The sequence below is a fragment of the Nanorana parkeri genome, unplaced genomic scaffold, assembly GCF_000935625.1.
Source record: "Nanorana parkeri isolate BGI_ZX_2015 unplaced genomic scaffold, ASM93562v1 scaffold396, whole genome shotgun sequence".
In the NCBI taxonomy this organism is placed as follows: domain Eukaryota; kingdom Metazoa; phylum Chordata; class Amphibia; order Anura; family Dicroglossidae; genus Nanorana; species Nanorana parkeri.
The window spans coordinates 70,496-95,198 of record NW_017306664.1 but is presented as its reverse complement, the minus strand read 5'-3'; the positions used below and the strand labels follow the sequence as shown (position 1 = coordinate 95,198).

The 24,703-nt window shown below is 42.5% G+C and overlaps 1 protein-coding gene across 1 annotated transcript in view; it reads left to right on the top strand.

Annotated features, from left to right (window-relative positions):
- Positions 1 to 24,684, top strand: part of MAML3 (mastermind like transcriptional coactivator 3) — a 334,403-nt gene extending 309,719 nt beyond the window's left edge. Inside the window, exons 4-6 of the mRNA XM_018559451.1 lie at positions 14,475 to 14,702; positions 18,875 to 18,959; positions 23,246 to 24,684. Coding sequence (XP_018414953.1) covers positions 14,475 to 14,702; positions 18,875 to 18,959; positions 23,246 to 24,207 — 1,275 coding nt within the window. The 3' untranslated portion in view covers positions 24,208 to 24,684. The remainder of the gene's footprint in view (positions 1 to 14,474; positions 14,703 to 18,874; positions 18,960 to 23,245) is intronic.
- The last annotated feature ends 19 nt before the right edge of the window (positions 24,685 to 24,703 follow it).

Below are 24,703 nucleotides of genomic sequence, written 5' to 3'. Positions count from 1 at the left end.
GGGGGGTGTTGGCGGTGGACACTGGTTACCAGGGGGGAGGAGGCAGTCCCAGTTGGAGTTGGTGTGTTAGTGGTGGATGCTCGTTTCTGAGAGGGGGGATTTAAATGGAATCAGTACATGATATATTAACAGATGATGACATTACAAAAGGCAAAGGGCATGTGTGTAGACAGTTGCCTCAGACAGCATCTCATTGAGTCACGTTCTGACCAATGCCCCACTCAGCTTGCTGATGTCACTGGTTGCCAGGAGCTGGCCGGGACATCAGCCAGAGCATCCCGCTCAGCTCCTAGCAACCAGTGACGCCAGTGAGCTGCACAGGATGCTGGCCAGAGCTTCACAGGTTCCTAAAAGCCCCCATGTGGTCCAATGAGATTCCGTCTGAGGCAACCGTCTCATGCTGCCTCATTGTAGAAATGGCCCTGTGTGCACACATGCCCTTTGTCTTTTCTACTGGCATCATCTGTTCATATATCATGCACTGATCCCATTTAAACGGATGGCATTCTGTACATACATCAGTTTCTAATACTGAAATCAATTGAACGTAAAATTCCAGGATCTCAAGTCAAAGCTGAGCTCCAGGCTGGTATAAAATGAACAAATAATGCAGCTCTATAGCCATTATTACATAATTAAATGTAATTTGTAAATGCAAGCAGTGTACCTGTTATCACTTAGTGCAGTCAACTGTAGTCTATATAGCAGAGCTCAGAGGGGGGAGGAAAGAGCAGCTCAAGGAGCCAGTCAGTGCAGGGAGCCATGCTGATGGGAGAAGAGAACAAAGTGACAGATGAGCTTATCAGTGTGTTTCTTGTCCTTTTGCTGTCCAGTGACAGGGTGATGGTGGGAAGGTGACCTGTATATGAAAGTGAAACTATAGCGGAAAGATCAGATCTCCTTGCCTGCTAGACAGGGCTGCACTGTGCGGCAGAGCTAGGCAAGTCCCAAGACTAGATGGACATCAGTACAAATTATCTGGACAGGTAGCTGTTTGCCAGGAGTTCAGCTTTATGCTATTTGTGTGGATTCTTATCCTCTTCTTACCTTACATGCACATCATAATCTGTGAACCACGGTGACGGTACTCCCTGATCTCTCCTTACTATCAAATTAAAATAATGGGGATCAGTGCAGACTTCTAACCCATGGATTGTTTCCTCCATAATCTTCACAATTATGTAATCGATGAGACGTGGTTGTTGTCACAAACCCTACACTTAAAAAAAAACTTCACACCCGACTCCAAGCATCCCAGTCCTGTTAAGAAGGATAATGTTGTTGATCCCATTGATGGAATTTGATGTGTCAGTAAGGAAGAAGGTAATATCAGAGGTCTTCTATGATGTGAAGCACACCAGATCTCTTCCTGGATGCAGTCTATAAACACAGAGATATTATCCATTCCAGCCCAGAGCTGTTATATTCTACCAGACATTGACTTTCATCTGATTATACCCCCCAACACGCACACACAAAATGTTGCTGAAAGATGCGATCAATCTCTATAAACGTTCACAGTGTATTTACCACACTGGAGAATAATGTCATTTGGTCCCTCAGGATGACATTAGTTTGTGGCAATCAGCTCTTGGTTGATTCAGTGATTACCGGGGCAGACGGGGTCCGCTTGGCTCTGTCTCTGTGTATATTCATGTATTGTTATTCATTTTCTGTTTGTTTTCCTTATTGCATTGTGCCATTCAGTGTGCTTGGGCTTTATTATTGTTATTATGTAGGATGCAGTGTTCTGAAGACAACAGACATCACTGGTTGTTTATGTGCTACAGACAGCGCATGAGCAATTTTTTAAAGGGTCGATCCACCCAAAGTTGATGTTTAGGTAGATGCGCACAGGTTGAATCAGAACGCTTTATTACATTCATTAGGAGGTCCAGCAGTGAGATTTTCTGCACCCATCTTCCCATTAGTTTCTGATAAAGGAAATAAGAGGGATGCAGTATCTCACCAGTTTCCCCTTCCACAGGTCAAAGGACACTATCTGCATGGAGTGTGCATGTTCTCCATGTGCTTGCATGAGTTTCCTCGGGGTACTCCGATTTCCTCCCACAATCCAAAGATGCTGGATGGTTAATTGGCTCCTGTCTAAAGGTGGCCATACACTTTACAACCCTCGCAAGACTTTTGTCTTGCGAGGGTTGTAAAGTAATGTAAAAAACGTACGTAGAAACGGTCGCACGCCTTCCATACGCTGCACGATTATTGTACGATCGCGGGATTTTCCGCAATTATTGCCTAATAATCGTGCAGTGTATGGGCACCTTTAATCGGCCCTAGTATGTTTGTATGTATACATGTAAAATAGGGACTGTAAGCTTCTTGAGGGCAGGGACTGATGTGCATGTACACTATGTAAAGTGCTATACAAATACCAATAATCAATCAATAAATAAAGGAATGATTTGCATGGTTCCACTCACTGAAATGGGGAAGAATCCTCTCATTTTGGGATGTGTGGTAGGGAATACCTAATGTTTTAGGAAGGCTTTACTGTGCTACACACTGATTTGGTTGAAGGGCTTTTTATTTGCTTTAGTCCCTTCTCCCCGAAGGCTGTATGGTTATATTGGCTTGTTGGGTCACAAGAACTACTCCAGGGGTGGGCACTCCAGCTGTTGTGTAACTATAAATCCCATGGGGCATTGCAAGACTGACAGCCATGACTCCCAGATACATGTTGTAGTTTCACCACAGCTGGAGTGCCAAGGTTACCTATCCATGCCCTACACCATAAAGGCCATGGTTGCCAAACACTGCACTGATGATGGCCAAATACCCTGAAACAGTTGTATACAGTTTGGAATAAATGGCTCTATAATATTAGGTGATATTTACACTACATGTACACCAGCCCTTCTGGATGTGTGATATGTGATTGCATGGCTCCACCCACATGAAACAAGGAATAATCCTCTGATTTGTGGGATTTGGGATGGAGACGGGTGAATTTACTGTGCTACCTTTCCCTCTTTGAAATTGTGAGTTCCCTGCCTGATGCTGATGGGACCTAGTGTCTGTTAGAGCAGCAGATATGCAGATAATATGTTCACACCGGGTAGCCAACTACCTTTGATATTGATCCTGTTTTCATTCATCTAAAGTAGGGTACAGAAGGTACGAATTTCGCCCAGTTCCTTATGAAACGACTAAAATTTGTACAGTGAGTGCCGCTGTCAACACTCTTCTGCCCAGCATCCCTCGATTAGCTGATCAAAAGAGGAGGGTTGAAAAATTCTCAGCCCGAATGGAGCTGGCAGCCAATGAGCTGCCACCTCCGTTAGGGTAGTCTGACAGCAGCCAGCAGGGGATTCTTTCATCCATGTTTGTAAGCATTGATGGAGGAATCTGTTCTTTTTTTCCGTTCAGCTAGCAGGTTGAATGAAAAAATAGACACGTGTATACCCAGGGGCGTAACTAGAAGTCACATGTTGTATGGGGCCCTGTAATTTCTAGTTACGCCCGCCTGATAACCCAAACAGCCCACCTGAGAGTGGCCCTGCAGAGCCCACCATAGACTCTCTATGGTGGGCTCTGCAGGGTCTCAGGTGGGCTGGTCAAACCCTCTTACCCCGATCCACCGTCCGCCTCCTCCTCCTCCAAGGTCGCTGGTGGCCCCCTCCTCCTTTGTCAATTGGCCCCGCCTCCTCCTTGACTGCTGGCGCTGGGCTCAGCCTCCTCTTCCGCAGCTGCTGGCTGTCACTAACTCAGCAGCGGCTTTGAGGAGGAACGCGTCGCTGCACACATCACTGACAGGTTGTCAGTGATGTGAACAGCGGCGCATTCTCCTCACAGCCGCCAGTGACAGCCAGGAGCCTGAGATGCCATAGTGACCCAGGCGGCCCGCACGGCATCAGGGGGATGTCCTGGCCGGGCCCCCCAGTGCCCCGGGCCCCGTAGCGGCCGCCTGGGTCGTTATGGTGGTTGTTCGGCCACTGTGTATACCCGACTTTACTTAACAGAGCAGCAAGAGGAGTGGAGAGTCTGGAACTCTAGTAAGGAGTTTTGACAGGTCCCCTAGTAAAATATTCTGACCACCAAGGCCTAGCTATACCTGATATATTTGTTTTAAGTGGACTTTCCCTTAAAGTGGAATTACAGTTTGTACACAGAAGTGTTAAACGACCACCTTCTAATGTATACAGCAAATTGTTATACAAAGGAGATATGAGATGAATTACATATCAAAGGCAACTTGTTATTCCTGTTGACTCATCCAGCATGAGCCCTGCAAAAGCTATAAATATCAGACCCACAGATCATCAGTATTGATATATTGTATGTCAGAAATTATATATTGATTAACAAACATTTTTTTCTGCTTGTGAGTTGGAAAAGGCAAAAGAGATGCTGCTTTCCTTGACCAGTGTGCCCACTCACATGCAGGAAGAAAGTTCAAATTGGAGCAGTGCTCTGTCCAGGTGACTGACGATTAAAAGCTGTTTCCCGCATCAAGCAGAGGTCATGGTATCTTATATACAACATGCATAATGTTTATGCTATGTGAATCTTTATGGTATTAAGATACAAGAAGAGGCACAATCTTCAAGTGAACACTAAGAGCTAGCTCACACCAAGTGCGAAGCAGATGCAGAGCAGAGCAGTTTAAGAATGCATCAAAAACGCATCCCATGTATTCCAATGATATTTTGGGCTCTTGTTCACACCACAGTGTTCAGTTCCAGTGTATGTGGAAAAACTGCTGCATGCTCTATTTTTTCTGCTCTGGAATGCACCAAAACACAATGCAAATGCATACAAACGCTCTGGAATGCACTGAAGCACACCTGAAAGGCCATTTTAGGCTAAGAAAAAAACAGAATGCAGCAAAAACACGGCAAACACAGGATGCATATACAGGAATGCATCCAGATCTGGTCTGGATCTGAGGTGAACAAGCCCTCATAATGAGATGTTTTCTGTGGCGCCGTCACTATCTCTGTCAGGTGTTCTTGTATTAAACAAAAAGCTACCTAAAACTGCCAGAAAAACACGCAATAAATGGATCCCATTGTGTGTGGGTTTTACACAGCAAACCATGCAGGTTTATAGCAGTGCAGGGAAGGAAGTGGAGCTGCTCATTCTGTAACTTTTGTAGTTTCAGTTGAAAAAACTCATCACTCCCTGTGTGTGTAGTAAACCTTAGTTAGCCTCTGTTACCGAGTATGGATGTTCAGCATGCACCCAGACTGGGAGCTCTATTGCTATATTGCTTTACATAATGCTATCAGTATAACACTAAGTCTATTTATAAAAAAAAATCACATAGCTTATTCACCAGCGAAACTGCATGTAAACTCCTTCTGTGCAAGTTAAGCAGCTGTTGTGAGAATGGGGCAAATGATCAAATGTTCTTCAATAGCCATATTCATACAGAACACAGTGAATGGGGTAATACTGCATTGTGGCCACTAGATGGAGCAAAGGACCATAGGAAATAAATACATACAGTAAACTCCCCGTTATCCGACATCCACAGGGATTAGTAGATTCTGGTTGCTTGAGAGTTACTATTAAAAATAGGTCTAACTATGCCATACCCCATAGTTTACCATACAATAACATAAACTCTGTATTGACTTCATATTAATATTGAAATATAGTAAGTTAAAAGAAAATTAAGACAAATAGACACGCTTAAAACAAATTAAGACAAATAGGCGCACAATCGTTTCCAGGATGCAGATCAGCAGAACAGTGAGTACACAGAATTGTTTTTCTGGTGAGATGAGAGTTCTGGTTGGTTGAATACCGGATAACAGAGTTTACTGTATTAGTAAGTAGAAAGAATACTGCAATTGTAAAGATGGCTGGAGGGAATGAGCATATAAATGTAACCATTGATACTACGGGGATAGCAATAGTTACATTTACATGCTCATTTCGTCCTGTGCTCTCTTAAATTGTGCCTCATTACTAACATGTATTTATTTCCTATGTTCATTAGTGCCATGTAGTAGTCATGATGTGATATTTTCTACATTCACTCTGTTCTGTGGAATTGAACTTATAGAAGAAGATTCAACATAAAGATAAACTACACTAAGGACATACAATCTCACAGCAGCTCGTTAATGAGCACAGAAAGAGTGTACCTGCAGTTTCACTGAACCAATAAGCTATAGGGATTTTTCATAAATAGGCCCCTAAGCATGCTTACCAGAGTGAAGGACAAAGGCATAGGGTTGCCGCCTATCCGGGATTCACTCGGGCAGTCCAGGTCCTTGAATGCTGTGTCTGGGTTTCATGGCAGCTGAAACCCGGACACCCGGACACATGATGTCAAGCAGGCAGGGGCAACCAAACAAATTTAAGATAGAGGCTACTGGCCCCCCACTGAAAATAGTCTTGACTGTGATATTAACTTATGAATGGGTGGCGCTATTTACATATGAATAAGCCGCGACTCATTCTCCCCCCAAAATTTCCGTACGTCGATTGAGTGTTCAGGTTTTGCTGAAAGAAAAGGTGGCAACCCTACATAGCGATGACCTCATTTGGGTGTCACTGTTCCTTTACTGTCCACTCAAAGGCTGGAGCAGGTCCTGTAATAGGTTGCAGTGTAGGTTACAGATAACCCAGGTCTTGGCTTTGTTGTCTGGCAAGATTGTCTAAATCACATGACTGGCTGAAAAGAATTATAAATCCTTTGGCTGGTAAAAGCGTTCTCATGTTTACTGATTGAAAGGTTGTCTTAGGATGCCCGCTCTATGAACTGACATGCAGAAAAATGACATTTTCACACAGGCTAACCATAGTCTAACCATAACCGCAAGTTGTGAGACCAATTCAAGCATCTCTTACAACAGCGGAGCATTGCATGGGTTAACCCCTGAGTGACAATGTGACAAAGCGCTCCTCGTCACATGCTGTCTCACCCTGTCCAGGCCATTCGTCGTCTTGATGTTCTGAAAACCACCTCATCTTCCACTTTAGGTGTGCCCTCCCATCTCTTATATAATGAACTACGTAATAATGCAAATCGGGATGATCTGTGCATGGCGAAGCATGGGTTTGGGCAGCAGTGATGCTTTCTTCATCTCATGGTGACAGCTGTGCTTCTTCTAACAAAGTAACATTGGTCCAATAACATCAATGAGAATGACACATTCCAATGGCACATGAGACTAATAGATAAGCATCTCGTTCAATATCTACCAGCCACACGTCTGCCACCAGCTGAAAGCTTTGTTTATTGCTAAGAGAGAAAAAAAAAGAAGGAGAAGCGAGCTGAAGACAGAAGAAGAACCCATAAAGCATGTTAAGTTTTAACCAAGCCTCTTTAATTTGTTCACTCCAGGCCAATGTGTTTTGGTGTATGTGTGTGTGCTGTCCATCACACCATCTGTTCAGTATTATGCTCTCAGTTGCCAGGCTACCTGCTCTATGCTGTCACACTTGACTGCTTAGTTGTACGTTAGCAGCATTATCCCCGACGTACTGTGGGGGCTGGAGGGCTGGGGAGGAACTGTAGTCACGATTAAGCCATCTGCAAGTATGGGGGAGGGAATGAAAAAGGTGGTGATGTTGAAAGAGGGGGGGGGGGGGGGGGGGGGCAATGAGTGCAGCTATCACACAGAGAGGGGAATGACACACAGCACCAGACTGATAACACCATCTGCTGGTTCAAAGCTTGAATATCATGCTCGTCCACCTCTTGGTAATGTGCGGTTGACATTGTGCCAGGTTCAGCGATATTAACACAAAATGTCATATTCCTGTTCTTATTTTTTTTTTCTTTTCGCAGGATGTATTTGACCAGGTGACCACAAAGACAGCAATTCAAAAATGTAATATTGTTGTTGACTCCAAGTACTGCGTGCCTTGTAACAAAGGAAAATGTGAATCTGAACCGTTGCCTTGATAGTATACCCATGCGGTGTCTGCTTAGCAATCCTCAGTCTATCAGCTTTCGCAGGGCTGCAGATTGCTGCTTTCACACCATACCGCACATAAAAACTCACTGCTAGGCGCCCAAAGTCCCAAAATGCATGCGTGCATAGGTGTGTAAAAATGTATTTTTATGTGATTTGGCATTCGTTTCAGTGTCATTTTATTGTCAAGCATTTTTAGTCCTATTCCCTTAAATATACAAAATAATGATATTTGATCATAATGATCGTATTTTATGATTTGTTTCTCTTTTCTTCAGTTGCTGTGCTTTGCACGCTGCATTTTAGCACAACTCGCCTCGACGTGTGTCTCAACATCGTTATGGTGTGAACGAGACACATAGAAAACCAAAAATGCAATGCCCTTGCAATGACCTATGTGGGCTTGGCTGCTGAGAAATGCAGATCACTGCACATGGTGTGGATGAGCACCATGTGTATATGTATGGAAATGTACACACTAACTGCATTGTAAAATGTAGCGTTCTAATGTGCAGCTAGTGTCCGCTGCGTGGTATTGGTGACCAGTGGTGCCTTGTGTTTTTTTTAAACTTTATTGGTAGTGTACAAAGTGTACACTCCACTCAGGTCTCTGCACAGCAGTGTGTTGGGCTGCGGTGTGGTGCAGTGACCTCTGGTGCCATCCATTGTGCTCCAGAGAAATTCAGCACGTCTGTAGTTTTCTGCACCACATCGCACATCACACCAGTGTTGTGGTGTAAAAGGGGCATATAGAAAACTAATTTCTATAATGATAGTTTTCTATAATGATGGACTACAATCTTAGTTTCCTAATTTGTATTGAGATTGTAGGCTATCACGGGAGAGAGCTTGGAGCGGTGACTACTTTACAACACACACACAGACCATGGGGAACAAAAGTAGCCACCCTCCAGAATGAAGGACAGCGTCAGCACCAATTCAGAGATGATTTGTGGTGCTACAGCCGAGTGATACACAAATAAGATACATTTTTGTTAATAGTTAAGGGGCTTAAATGCATTTTTAAGAGTTTAGTGTCACTTTAATTCAGTATTCATCAACATATACAGTCATTTATTGCCTGGCTGATTTCGACTTTTATAACATTTACTAATATGCGGAAGCATGTTGTCTGCAATGTGCTTGTAAAGAATGTGCTCTGCCTTTTATTTAAGTAATTACTATTAAGCGTTTGGAGAGTGCTTTAATTACATCAAGCTTCTGGGCCTCATATGTGAGTCTGAAGAAAGAACTGTCTGTACAGCCATTGAGATTCTAACTTTCGTGCATAAGAATCTGAATAATCATTATAGGAAACCATTTTGCACATCCTTCGTTGTAGCTGATTTATTAAGATGACGTACAAAGCTCAAATGCAAATGTATTGTACTTTATTGCACTGAATAAGAATCAGCTGTTGGAACAGCAGCCTAATCCTACTAATGCTGATTGATGTCTATCTGGTTTGATGTGCACAGCGCTGTTTTATCGCCCCATATTACTAAAAGAGCCCATTGTCTCAAGGCTTGTTCACACCAGCAGCTGCGCTCAACTGCATGGCTACTGGTGTATGTGTGCCTGTACAGTGCTGATGCGCTCAATCGAGCCGCATCGCACTGTCTGCTTATTTTTTTGTTAGAACTTTATTGAAATTTGATTAAGTTCCATGGCTCACCGCGATGCGATGCGGTTGTACAGTGGCTCACTGTACAGTGGCGTACTTAAAAAAAGTACTGCATGTTAATTTTTTTTTTTTAAGTGCACACCACCAGAACGCAGTGGTGTGAACTGTCACCATCCATGACAAGGCACATTACCCAAACGCAGATGGTGTCATTGAGCCCTTAAAGGGGAAAACGTTAGCTGCAGGTAATATTCACCTGTTGGTACACTCCAAAGACATAAGGCACCCACTGGCAATCTTGCTCTGGTAAGTGGGTTTTTCTGCACTTGTGTTCCAGTTAATGTTCATTTGTCATGGCCTCACTCACCCTGTTGGTTGTTTCATTTCCTTCCAATGACCCAGTAACGAGGGCCAACACTAGTAATAGAAATACTGTATTAAAAGTAATTAATGTCGAGGTGGGAGTAGACACTCTATGGTGCCTGCTTCCAGTGACTGTGTTACTTTGCTCAAATGGCCCTTATTACAGGGTCTCTTTAAAGTGATGATTCAACTCACTATCATATACCAAAAATGGAAATACCAGTTTTAGATGGAATATGCCTTTAGTAATCAGCTCATCGGAAACACTATCAAGATAGAGGTATCTGGTATGATCAGTTCATAATACTTATTAATTTCATACAGCGGAACTTAAGCAGTACAGTGTGAGTGCTGTGCAAAAAAAGAAAGAAACGTTCCTATTGCCTTAATGCGGCACTGATCCCAGAGAAATGGCTCACAAGCCCACAGTGAGTCACTACTAGATAGAAAGACTGACGTATTTCTGTATTCCTAGCAGCACTTCATATATCCATCACCGGCACCACAAGGATCACTTAGCTTCATCAGTGCCCAGATGACACATGCCGCCTTCTGAGTCTGATCAGGCACAGGAAATGTACAGACTGAAAGTTTTTTTTCTTCTTATGCAGCAGCCGTAATGAGTGACGTTGGAGACGCTCACTTATTACCAGTTCAGAGGGGGCATCAATAGGAACTTTTTTCTATAAGTACTGAAATATATGGCTGGTGGGGGTTATGCCACCTCTTCATTAGACATCCTGTTCAAGGCTGATCATATTTTAAATGTGTAAACTATGTGACCAGCTAGTGGAGCTAGTTGCAGCTAGATTAAAAACCATAATATAGTGTAGATGTTGTGCCCTTGGGAAATTAAAGATAAGCAGCCTTCAAATGACAGGCTGTCTCCTTGGCTGATAAAAATGTAATAATACAGCCTAGACAAAGGTCTCTTTAATTCACCATTTCACAATCCTTTGTTATATTGGAACTAATTTGAAGTTGGTTGTCGAGCAAATTACCAGCAAGTGAAGTTTTAATGCAAGGAAATCTCCACTATTATTCTGCACATAATAGGCTTCCCTTGATTAATCCTGATTGGATCCGCCAGAGTTCAGTGAAGATGTTTGGGGAGACCTATGTGGGGTAATGCAGATGCGCCATGCTATGTAGCAAAGTAACCCTAAACATAAAGTAATATAGATGCTAGCACTCACAATTCTGTATTTACAGCATCAGTTTAGCTCAGTCCAATTTTAATTTTCACTAATCTAGTGCAGAAATGAACTCAGGACTGACTAGAGTGGATGAAATGTCTAGAGGCATGTTGTTTAAAGGGAAACTATAATGCTTTTGAGCCAAATTTAAGCTGGTGTACATAGAAACGGGGACAAATTTGTTGGTACCCTTCCATGAAAAAAGAACTCACAATTTTCTCTGAAATAACTTAAAGCTGACCAAAGTCATTGCCACCCGCTATTGTTTATTTCGTATTTAATAATAATTCGATTTTGATTCACAGAATATTTTCATTTATAAAACAAATACAAATGTCATGGACAAAAATGATGGGACCTTTAACTTAACATTTTGCTTCACAATCTTTAGAGGAAATCACTGCAAACAAGTGATTTCTGTAGGCTTATTGAGACTTCTGCACTAGCCTAGCCATGGTTTGAGGGGTGCCATTTCCAGACTTCATGTTGCTGCTCTGCCCATAGATGTTCTATAGGATTCTGATCAGGGCTCATAGATGGCCACATCAGAATAGTCCAGTGTTTTGTTCTCAGACAATTTTTTGAGTGCTTTATCTGAGTGTTTTGGGTCATTATCCCTGCACAGATTGAAGGCACCTGGTACCAGACACAGCAAAGCAGCCCTTAAACATAACAGCCTTCTCCATGTCTCACAGTAGGCACTTCGTTCTTTTCTTTAAAATTGTTTTCATCTTGGAACAAAGAGCTGATTTGACCAAAAAAACTGCAGTTTTGTCTCATCCATCCAAAAGGACATTCTAGCAGAAGCATCGGGGCTTGCCAATATGCATCTTAGCAAATTCGAGTCTGGCTATGTTATTTTTCTCCTTTAGCCGTGGAGTCCTCCTGGGTCTTCTTATTTTGAGCCAACCGTCTCTCAAAAAACAAGGAATGGTGTGATCAGACATTGATGTACCTTGGAGTTCAGCGTGTATCTCTTTTGAAGTTTTCCTTGCCTTTGTCTACCATTCACACTATCCTTTTGTTAAATCTGGCATTGATTTTCCTCTTGTGGCCACATCTAGGGAGGTCCCATGGACCATGAACTTCTTAATAATATTGGCAACTGTAGTCACAGGAACATTAAGCTGCTTGGAAATGGTCTTATAACCTTTACCCTTGACATTCTGGTCTAAACCTTTCTTTCTGATCTCCTCAGACAACTCTCCTCTTTGCTATCTCTGGTCCATGTTCAGTGTGGTCTCTTTTCTCTATTGAAATAGACTGAATGACTGATTACAAGACAAAAGATGTGTCGTACTAATTACAAAAAAAAAGTTAGTTTGAAATATCACTATGACACAAATCTGTTCATTTTAGAATATCTTTGTAGAATAAGCAATATTTTATGTATTTTCACACTACCTTTGCCCTACTCTATGACATACCAAAAGTATGCAGGTTAATTCCACAGCTCTTTGGTTTATCTAATCTAGAGAGAGAAAGAGTTGTATCCTTTCAAACATAATGTCTGATGATTGAAACATTGAATGGGGGATTTTGGAGAAAGGGGAAGGTGGATGAGTCACTGCTCTGACTCACTTGGGTGCAAAATTTTCAGCTTGGGCTACTGTACTTGGTAAACAGGTATTTCTAAACAAAGGGACAAAGATACTGGAAACATAAAACTAGCCTAATGCTCCATCTACTGGCTGGAAAATATATATATATATGTAAGTTTAATATTTAATATTTTTCTGATTAAATAAACTTTGTACATTCCCGTTATCTTACATTATCAACCTCTGTAGTGTCATATGGTACACATTATGAATGTATGTATTTCCCAAAAATCACATTTAAAATATAACTGCATTTTAACTCATCTCTGCAGCCTGTGGAAAGTGCCAGTATGATGGGTTACAATTATACCAGTTCATATACAACCACACTTATCTGTATACTAAACTTTCTTTTTTTAATTATAAGAAAATAATATTTTAAATAGAAATTTGTATCGGGTAAAAAGTAATATAGAAAATGTAAAAAGCAGGTTGTATGTAGAATATTTGTGGTAAGAGAAAATAAGGGAAATATACTATTGAAAAATATTAAACTGATAGACTAATCTAACTTTATATAAAAGAATGTGTGATATTATTTATTTGTAGGGCAAGTATTGTTAGATAAATATTGCTAGAGAGGAAAGTATATTTCTTAATCATATTTAATTATTAAAGATAAAAGACCGTTTCTAAGGACAGACAATCAGACTGTGTGCTAAATGAGAACTTTCTACATCCTATATGCTTTTTATAAGATTCACTGAACATTTGCAGCAAATTCAAGTCCCATTCATGCATTGTAGGGATGCACAGATACTTTTCGAGTACCAGTGCAGATACCTGGCAATTTCATGAGAACTCCCAGGGTTGCAGCGGTTGCAGCTGGGACCTGGCTCTGGCACTCCACCACTGTCCTGAAATCATTAGTCTGTATTGTTTTAGAAAAACTGTCACATGACAATAAACAAAAATGTATCAGTACTCGTACTTGTAAGTACTCAGCAAGTACCAGTACTCGTACTCGCAAAACTGGTATCTGTGCATCCCTTTATTTATATTTATAAAAACAAAATCATACATTAAAACAGAGATGTACAAATCCCAGGAGCTCCGTGTGTTCCTTACAAATGACAGCTGCCTCCTAATTTTTGAATTTTTCTCTTGTCTAGTCTTGGAGCTGGAAAAGTATCTGTACTTGTACACATACTTGTACCGAGTATGGTGCTTGGTATCTGTGCAACCCTAATGCATTGTAAAGTCATATTGGACTACATACCCAGAAGAGTTGGGAGGAGACTTCCCCAAGTTGCTGCAGAAACTTGTGTGCTGCCCCCTATTTGTCAGCACACTTTGCAGCACATGGGGATGTGGGACATTTTGATGTGGAACAGGCTGTCCTGCAGAATGGGAGACACTTTATAATGTAAATGTGGTGAATGTGCAGTTAAGGTTAGTGAATCCAGTGCCTTGGATTTACCAGAGTTTTTTTTTGTTTTTTTTTAAATGTGATCCTTGGTACTTTCCAAAGATAATGTTTCTATGTTTTGCTAGCTTACCCCATGCACATAACAGTTCTGTATGAATAGACTGCCTCATTGACTCTTCGGAGGGACTGTTGTAAAAAATGAATCTGAATGAATATGAATCTGATGTAACAAAAAACAATCCAACCACTCTATGATTCTAGTCACCATTTTGTACAATATATTCCAACATTCACCAATGTATACATAAAATATGTTCCTTTATACATTAGGATATATTATGTTTATTGGTTTGTACAATCAGAGTGTGACATAGTTGTTATTTCATTAAATAACACAATAATCAGAGAAATACTTTTTCTTGTGTGCAGGAGCAGAGTCCAGTTGCAATGTCCAGGCCTGCTGGTGCCATGCAGCAGTCTGTGCCAGGAGCCACGGCAAACCCTGGAGGACCGGGCTTCATAACCAGCCAGCCCCAAGCCGCTATGATGAAGCAGATGCTGATAGAACAGAGGGCTCAGCTACACGCCATGGAGCAGCAGAAGCAGCAGTTTCTCAGGGAGCAGAGACAGCAGCAGCAACATATACTGGCTGAGCAGGTGCAGTGATGATGACCCTGTATCTCAGTAGCTTACATACACATGTCAGGAACAATTGCTTTTCATTTGATAAATGGCACCGCATTTTTCCATTGTCCTCACATGGGGCTGCATTTCACTCACTGGCTTGACTCGTGTGTATACTAACGGCTTCTATTTTACATTATATCCTTTTCTTTTACACATGAGAGTAAAAATTACACCCTTGGGAAGGCTCCGCATCCTCTCATAACCAAGTGAAGTTAGAAACTGGATTTTAAGATCTAATATTCAAAGTTTTTTATGTTTCTATCAAAGTGTTATCAAAAATGAGGATCAACCATGACACGACTCAAGTAAAGCAGCAGTGCCCTCTAGTAGCCTCATATAGTAATTGCATGTACTATATCTTAAAGTGAGCCTGTCATGAAAGAAGTACAGGGGGCAGCCATTTCTGACTACTTTTTGAAAATGTATGTTACCTATTTGTTATCCTGAGACTCTGGCTACAGTACTTCCTGAGTCACTGAACTGGAACGAGAATGCAGATCATGAAAAGCAAAGAAAAGTCAGAAATCCTTATCGGCATAATGTATGTAAAACCAGAAGGGCAGCATGACAGCCAGACCGTCAGTGGTTTCACAAGGAGAGATTAGCAATGGCAGCCTTTGGGTTTTTCTTAAGGATGATCTCCATGAAGATAGTGGAAAATATCAATTTTGTAGCTTTGCATACAATGAAATAATGAAATCAAATGTAAACCTAAAATATCAGCTTACCAGTCCTTAGTTGTGGAAGCTGTATTAGTTTTATTTTTTTTCAGGTTTTCCCTTTTATTTTCACCTGGTGATACTGCCAGTAACACGCTTCCTGTCCTAGGGTGACAATGCTCACTCACTGTACTGTACCCATGGAGGAGTGTAGTCACCGTAGGCTGTGCTTCTGATGTGGATTACAAACACGTTCCCCTTTTCTCATCTCTGTTACAAAGGGAGGAGTTGCCTTGTAGTTCACAGAAGATAGCTGGAAAGGCTGATTACAATGTTTTATAGTTCAGTTCACAGGACATTAGAAGAACACAAGATTTCTGGCAAGAGATCCTTTAAATGCATTTGAAATGTAAATAGTGTAAGCATCTACATTTGGCTTGTAATTCACTAGAACAGTACCCAGACTTAAAGAGGGAGAGGGAGTGCTAGGAGCCAATCAGGCTTTGCTGCACGCTCATGCAGCAAAGCCTGAGAAAAGAGCAAAAGCATGACCCGATCAGTGTACTGCTCAGTGGCGTAACAATCACCATAGCGACCCAGGCGGCCGCTATAGGACCCGGGGCACAGGGGGGCCCGGCCAGGACATCCTCCTGATGCCGTGCTGGCCGCCTGGGTCGCTATGGCATTTCAGACTGCTGGCTGTCACTGGCGGTTGTGAGGAGGAACGCGCCGCTATTCACATGTGCAGCGGCGCGTTCCTCCTCACAGCTGCTGCTGAGTCGGTGACAACAAGCAGCTTCGGAGGAGGTGGCTGGGCCCGTCATCGGCAGCGATGGAGGAGGCGGGGCCCAGCGATTGAGGAGGCAGGTCTTCGCAATGGGGGAGGCGGGCCCAGCGATTGAGGAGGTGGGGCCCAGTGACGGAGGAGGCGGGGCCCACACGCGATCGTGCAGGAGAAGGAGGCGGAGGATCGGGGCAGACAGGTAAGAGGACTTGACCACCCACCTGAGACCCTGCAGAGCCCACCATAGGTACTCTATGGTGGGCTCTGCAGGGTCACCCTCAGGTGGGCTGTTTGGGTTATCAGGTGGGCTTAACTATAAATCACCGGGCCCCATAAAAAATGTTGCTATGGGACCCTGTGATTACTGGTTACGCCCCCGGTACTGCTACTGCCTCATTTCCCAATCAGCAGGCTGGAGTGCATTTTAACCAGCTGTCTTGACCAAACTGTGCTGCTGCAGTAAAGAATGGGGACCTGTGTAGTCTAGCAGGGGTGCCTAGATCATAAGCGTGGCTACACAATTACAAAGCTGTGTATTTGGTTCAGCTGTAAGTGAAAACGCAGTCCCTGAACTGTGTTTGTTCCAATATGTTCAATGTATAAATAGTCATGACTGAAATAATGTAGGTGGTAATGTTAATGTATGGCTCACACTAAATATAAACACTTCTGTGAATTGCCTGGCAAACTATATAAAACATCATCATATATTGTGACTGCTACAAAAGCAGAATTTCAGTGAAACATGGTTGACATATGCGTACATCATGATATAGAGCCTTCCTGTATCACAGCTTCTTGTTTTGGCCTAATTGGACAATGAAACAACATAAGTGCTCCCTATGCCCTTTATCTACTACACACCCCAACTTCCAAGGCCGGAAAACATTTGGGTTAGTTGTGCAATGTAGGAGTTTTTGACTGACCTGTGGCTCATAACGTTCCATAGCCAGTCTGATTTTTTAAACAATTATACTACCAGTGTTTTAATATACATTGCACTTTTTTTTAGCATTGCCTGCAGTCACCTATATTTGTTCTTTTATATAGTTAACAATATAATATTCACTCATTATTAGGTGCTGTATGTTTGACTGCTTAAAATGATCTCTTAATGAAAGCCATACAAATGAGTATGAACAATCATATTGGCAGGCCATGGTAGACCCTAGCAATACCACAAGTCATTTAAGTCCTATGTTCCACTTAACAGGTTTGGTTTAAAGGAGAACTATGAGGTGGGTGCTTTTTACTCACCTCATAGTTCTAGCCGACCTGTGACAATGAGACCGTCAGGCCTTGTTCACACCAAGCACGGAGCAGGTGCAGAGCAAAGCAGTTGCAGACCGGATCAAAACTGCGTCTAATGTATTCCTATGGTATTTTTTGCTCCAGTTCACATCGCAGCGTGCAGTTCCAGAGCAGGTCCAGAGCAGGTGAAAAAACTGCAGCAAGCCCTATTTTACCTGCTCTGGAACGCATGCAAACGCATCAAAAACACATGCAAATACCTGGAACGCACTGAAAGCCCATGTTAAACTAAAAAAAAACACATTTTTGTTTTCGGTATACCGCGAGCAGCAGCTCGCGGTATACTGCGGTGTCTCAGTATACCGCGAGCTACAGCTCGCGGTATACTGAGCCTATGGTGATGGGAGGACGCTAGTTTGTGTCCTCCCGTTACCCTAAGGAGAACTAATGGGAAAAAGCCTTAACTCCATAGTTCTCCTTTAATGCCCCCTCTCCACCAGCCATCCTGGGGGTCGGCAGTTACCCCAGCATGGTTACATGGGGACAGGAAGAGTACTCAGCCCCGTCTAAGCTTCCAACTGGAGCACCATGGATTTTACACAAGATCATCTTTCTCTGACCGTGGATGAATAAAGCAGTGAGAAAGAGAAAGAAATGTACTGCAGGGGAATGGGGCATTAAAGTTCTGCTTTGCACTGCAAAATATGGAGGTTGCTATTACTGATCTCCTTCACAAAAAAGCTATTTGCCTGGTTGTTATTGGCTACTTTTAGACATTAATGTGTTGATTAGAAAGTCAGAGTGAAGTAATTCTGTACTTGTATATTTGGTCCAGGTCAGTGATTCAGAGAATCCTAAAGCCAGCTAATATTTTCAGAAGGGCAATATAGAGATAACCCAGTTCTCCATTTACTGCCACATATGCAGTAAGAGGGAGAGAAAAGGTTTGTCCATGAATATCATGGTTTTCTGCCAATCAGCCCTTTTAAAGTGCAACTGAAGCCATTTTGTTTGTAGTTTTGGATAGGGTGGCGTGGGATTAAAACCCCTTTAAAGTTCTGTATTGCTCTCTGTTTCCACATTAGGGAGATTCTCCTTCCCTGTTTGTCCTGGTCACCGTTATTACTGATATTGACAGAAAATCATACATTTTGGGTGGTCACGAGAACAGGAGAATCTGGGAAATTTTGTAGTGACCCTCCTGACCACCAGGTATTTCCCTTACTTTAAAGTCATCACTTCCTGTTGTGGATAACGGACAGGAAGTGAAAAAAATCTCCCCAATAGGACCAAGGGCTTGGCGGTACACAGTTGACAGCTAACTCTTCCTTACTCTATTCAAAACTAAAAAATACTTCTTGGCTTCTGTTTTACTTTAAGTATAGGACAAGTCAGACTCAGAACCACAATGTGTTATCCTATTTACCATCTCTCTCTGCTTTCCACAGCAGTTACAGCAACCACACATGAATAGACAGCATCTTCAGCAACAGAGGAATCCGTACGGAGTGCAGCAAGTCAGCCAATTTCAAGGTAAGTTATAACTTCCTCTGGGCATTAGAAGTACAAAAAGTACAAACACAAAAGCTATTGTTCCTTGAGTCTATGCTGGGACATTTTATAAGTTGAATGTCCATTATCCTTTCCTCCTGTTTTGATAAACCATCCCCAGAATGAAGAGTAAAAATCTTTAGGTATTTAGTCAGTCTTAAAAATGGGAAACTTTAGGGGAATACATTCAACTGGGACTGGTGTTGGGGAGTACCGTAAGACTTTTCCTGTTTAGGGTCATGATATTTGCTATGGCATTTATACAGAAAACCTACAATGTGTAAAATGAAACTCCGGCAACAACTTTTTTTTTCTGGACAGAGGAGGACTACTGTCACATTTTGATTGCTGTCTGTGACCCCACTGGGGTGATGCACACTCACTTTCTGTCCTGAACATAAAAAGGGAAGTGAGGGAAAATCCTGTGTTTGGCTTGTCTCAAATGGTAGATTTCCATTTTTCTTCAGTTTTGGTGAAAACTGCATGTCCTAATTTTTTGTCTTGTTAACCAAGGTCATCAGGAGGAAAATGAGAGTGACTCTCTCCAGCAAGGACACAAATAATAATAAAAGAAAAACTTACAGTTACAGAGTTGTAACCCTACCTCACTGCATCCAAAACTAGAACAGAAATTTTAATTAGAGATCTATTTTAATTATCTGACAGCTCTGTATTTTGTTTGGTTTCAGAGTAAAAAGTATTGTACGTATAGTTGAAAAATGCTGTCTTATCCTTACAGTTCTCTTGCATTTTATTTCTAGTAGCATTCCCCTACAAGAAAGAGCTTAGGTTAAAGTCTATTGGTTGGCTGCATCCTTCAGCAAAGCAAAGACAGAACAGTATTAATATACCTAGCCTAGCCTGACACTGACTTCAGAGATATTACACTGCCAGAGCCATAACACCTGTACCTGCTCCCCGTGTAAGTTATCTTGACTTCATGTCGCACACATTCAGCAATCTGGAGACAGTAAAGCCAAGATTGATGCTCCTGACCTCTTAGCTGCCGAAGGGATTACTGCACAGATCAGGTCTTTCCAGCCGCTGTATAATAATAATTCATCATGTCATGATAAAGCCTGCTGCTCTACCTATATCTTCATGCCACACAGAGATGCTAGGACAGAGCCTTCAATCACCACAGTTTTATGTCTGACACATTAAACACTCTCCTACCCAACACGTATATGAAAAAGGTGAAGGAGCTGACTGTGAACAGATCACTAGAGAAATCCCACAATGCCCCCAAATTATCACTAACTTACTTTTACACAACAGCAGGAATTCATCAGTCAGTTAATTGCTAAACTGGTTGTACTGGTTTGATATATTTATATTTTTGTGTATATTGCAGGGATGAGCAATAAAAACCGATACTTGAATTAAAGGGTCAGTCCACCCAAAGCTGATTTTTCAGTGGACAGTTAAACCTCCTAACAGTTTGAGATCAGTGCACTTGAGCTACTAGGTCTGCACACCTGCTGTGGCTATTATGATTGGTTCCCACTGACCCTGTTGCATATATAATTTATTTTATATTATGGAGTACACACTGAGTGGCCAGATTATTATAACCACCTGACATTTGTAGGCAAATTAGCTATAATTAGCTATAATTTCGTGCTGTAGTTGCTAGAGGGCCAGACCATTATAAATAGGGAAGCAGGTTGTTTACCACGACAGTAGAAGTGATTTAGTAGAAGATATGGGTAAACAACGCGATTTAACAGCCTTTGACGTTGAATGATTGTTGGCGCTCGGAGCCATGGAGCGAGCATCAGCAAAACAGCAGAATTCGTTAAATGTTCAAGAGCAGCTGTTGTTAAAGTGTTTAAAGACTGGACTGTCAGCCGAAAATCTGGGTCTGAACGTGCGAATTGTGGCCTTCAGCGACTAGTCAATGTTAGGGCAGAACGGAGAGTGGCAAGACTGGTACAAGACAACAGAAGGGCAACAGTGCAGTGTCAGATTCCTTTCAACATCTCGTGGAGTCACGAGGCGGCCCAACAAAGTCATCTGGTGGAGTCATCTCGTGGCCCAACGAAGTACTGATGGGGTTGTCATAATAATCTGGCCACTCAGTGTATACCAGTTACAAACACACAAGGTTTGACAGAAACACTGAAACTCCCAGCTGTAGAGAAACAAAGTTTATAGTTATGGCAAGGAAATCTTTTTAAAGAATTATCCATGACACATAACAACCCAAGGGTTGACTTATACAGAGCATGTGGCTAAAATCCACTGTTTGTTTGCACCCCATGAAAGCATACAATACAAAACCGGTTAAAATATGACTCTGCAAATCCTGCAGATTCCAACCTACGTCAGAACTGAGAGATGCAGTGGGTGTCTAGCTGTGTTTCTTCAAAGTTAACTGTTTGAGCCCTTAGATATAAATGCTAGTCAGAATACTTACAGAAAACATTTCCTTCCAAAATCTGGTTTTGTGTATACATCTTCTCAATATGGTAGCCATTAAGCAATTTTGTCACTGGGGATTCGGAGGGCAAACTGCTCCATGTATGAAGTGCAGGCACCTGCACATACCTCCATAACCTTTCAATCATGACCGTATCTTAAGCCATTCTGACAGGCAAAACTTGAGCATTTCCCAATAGTTTAAAACTTGCCCTTCCTATTTTACTTTCTGCACAGTCTTGCTGGCCAAAGGATGTCTATCATAATGATATGACAATAGGAATGTGTGGTAAGCAGGGCTTAGCTGCAAGCTCTGACATTACCTTGAAGTGTTGGAACTTGTCTTTGTTAGAACCATCTGGACTTTGGCCATGGCTGGGTGGTTTGGGAGGTTCCTCTAGGTCAGTGGTTCTCAACCTGTGTAACCTCAGGACCCACATTTGTCCTTGGTCATTAAGTCGCTACCCAAGTCGTACTGCAATGGAGCTCACGGCATTGCGGTACCACGCGTTCTGGTGATTGAACTGTGGGTGGGAGGTGTGTTTGGTGTACCATTCAAACGAATGGCAATGCAACGCACGTCCCACACCAGAACACGTCGTAGGAGCGATTGCGTGGTACCATGTGTTAATTGCACAGGACTGGTCGATGAGCGCACTGTGCTAGTGTGGAGGGGCCCTCAAAAACACTAACCTACACACAAACAACCACAGACACAATCTCAACCACACATATACGTCTCCCTACCTTAGTTTCACTCCAGAACTGGAGTGGATCCTTAGCCTGGGGTCCAGTGTTGGCTTATGTGCTGTGATGGAGCTCCATCCATATGTGCATTGCTTGTACAGCTCCCTTGCAAACTCTGTAGAGGTGCCGGGAGCCAGAATGTGACGTCACTCCGGTCAAGGCACGTCCACAGAACACATGAGGGAGCTGTAAGCAATGTATGTATGGAGCTTCCTCGTAGCTATAGCTCCAGCCCACCCCACCTCAACCTGACACTCAGCGTCGAGCAGCTTATGAATGGCTGCCTGGCACAAGAAATGACAGTGCTGCGCTGGGGGGAAGCTGAGGAGCCTCTCGCCTACAAAGGTAGAAGGTATGTGGCGACCCACTAAACTCTAGGTCGCGACCCACTTTTGGGTCACGACCCACAAGTTGAGAACCAAGGCTCTAGGTACCTGTAAACTGTAACTGCAGAAGTTTGCCTTCCCTCTGGTCAGAAGCTTTTTAATGGCATGCATGTAAGTTTCATTTAAATTGACCACACATGTAAAGAGAAATATGATCCAATTTATATCAATGCTTCTAAATAATTCGGACAGTGTTTGTTTGCAGAACAATCTCACAGGGTGCACAAATCCAAATAGAATAATGTGAGCTCATCCTAAGGATGAGATTGGTCTTCATCTTAATGCTGCTTCAAAATAGGCAAGAACGGAGAGATATGCTGGTATTACAACAATCAATAAACCCGGTCACTGAGACCCTCCTATAGATTTCAGCTGATTCTGTATTGAACAAGGTTAAACATGTCTGACTACACATCATAAGGCTGGCACAGCAGGCAATTTTCCTATTATATTGATTTTTACCTTCCCCTTCCTCCTTGACTGTTAAGACATCTTGCACTTCAGATTAATGGTCTCACTGTTATTCAGAATTCAGTGTACTCTCTCATATGGTGTTATTGATAGAACATTGATTAGTAGTCATGCAATGACATTTCAATAGTCCTGCATTTGCAGGATTCCAATGCTTAATTCAGTAAAGTGAGTTAAAAATAATGTTGATATACATAAAGCAATGCAAATGTTTCATGTCTTCTTTGATTCTTCTTTATACAGGGTCGCCACAAGACATTGCAGTTGCTCGAAACCAAGCAGCACTTCAGAATATGAGAGCATCTCGGATGATGGCCCAGAACACTGGTATGATGCCCATGGGTCCTTCACAAAACCCAGGAACAATGCCCTCCGGCCCTCTCCAGCCTGAGTTGGGAATGGCTCCCTATAGCAACACATCATCAAGTCAGCCGGGAATCTATGCCATGAACGCAGGAGTAAACCAAATAATGCAGCACCCAAACCAAAACTTAAGCATGGGCCATGGTGCTGTGCAGGGTCCACGGCAACCCAGTTCTGGGCAAGCATTGGGCATGGTTGGGGGATTTAGTCAGAATATGCTTGTAAACTCTGTGATGCCACAACATCAACAAATGAAAGGACCTGTTGGTCAACCCATGACCAGATCTCAGGCTCCAAGACTTCAAAACATGATGACATCGTTACCGCAGAGTGCACAAAATTGGACCCAACGTGGATTACAAGGCATGAGAACTAGCGGTGATATGGGGGCTTATAACAATGGATCTGTTTATTCAATGCAGCCTGGACAGTCAAGGATAAGCAAACAGCATTTTCAGCAAGGGATGGGCCAGACTGTTGTTGACAGTACGGGAGCAGTAAGAGCCCTAAACCCTGCAATGAGCAGACAGATGATGCCATCATTACCTGGGCAAGGCACCAATCAGCAAAGACAAATGATACCTGGCATGAACCCTGGAGTCCCTAACATGACAGGATTTAATCAGGCTCCACCACAGCAATTATCCACTGCAAACTTTCCTCAGAGTAACCAGAGTCAGGCATATGACAGGAATCAAGACATGTCATACAGCTACACAGATTCCAGCACTGGACCCTTTCCAGGTCTACCAGATGGCACAGACCTTGTAGACTCAATTATGAGCAGGGGGCCAGGAGATGAGTGGATGCAGGAACTTGATGAGTTATTTGGAAATCAGTAAAAAAAAAAATCTGAACAATTAAATACGAAAAATGTTAATGTGCTAAAGGAAAAGGACAGCACCCCATCCATATCTTTTGTGTGTAGATGAGCTCAACTGCGGGCAGTTACAGAAGCATTTGGTGGGAAAACAATGCTGTTCAGGTGGGGAGAAGGTTGTCTTATAGTCAGTAGCTTGAGATGGTAGATGTTCATGGTAACGGTGATGTGAAAGCAGTTGGTTTATCCCATTATCATTGACTTAGATTCATGCATTACATACAAGGAGCAGAGCCCGGAGAGGCTAAATATGTGCATGGTTACCCACAAGGTTGATATGGGTCTTACCAAGGGAGCAGACACTTCCATTTGGAGTAAATTAACTTATTTGCTTTTGAAAATATATATGGCTAACGGGTTTAGCCATCAGATATCTTGCTTTAAAATCAGACAGGGAGGCAGAGTTACGAAGTGCCACATTTCTACATTGGAGTACAAGACAGGAAACAGTATATATA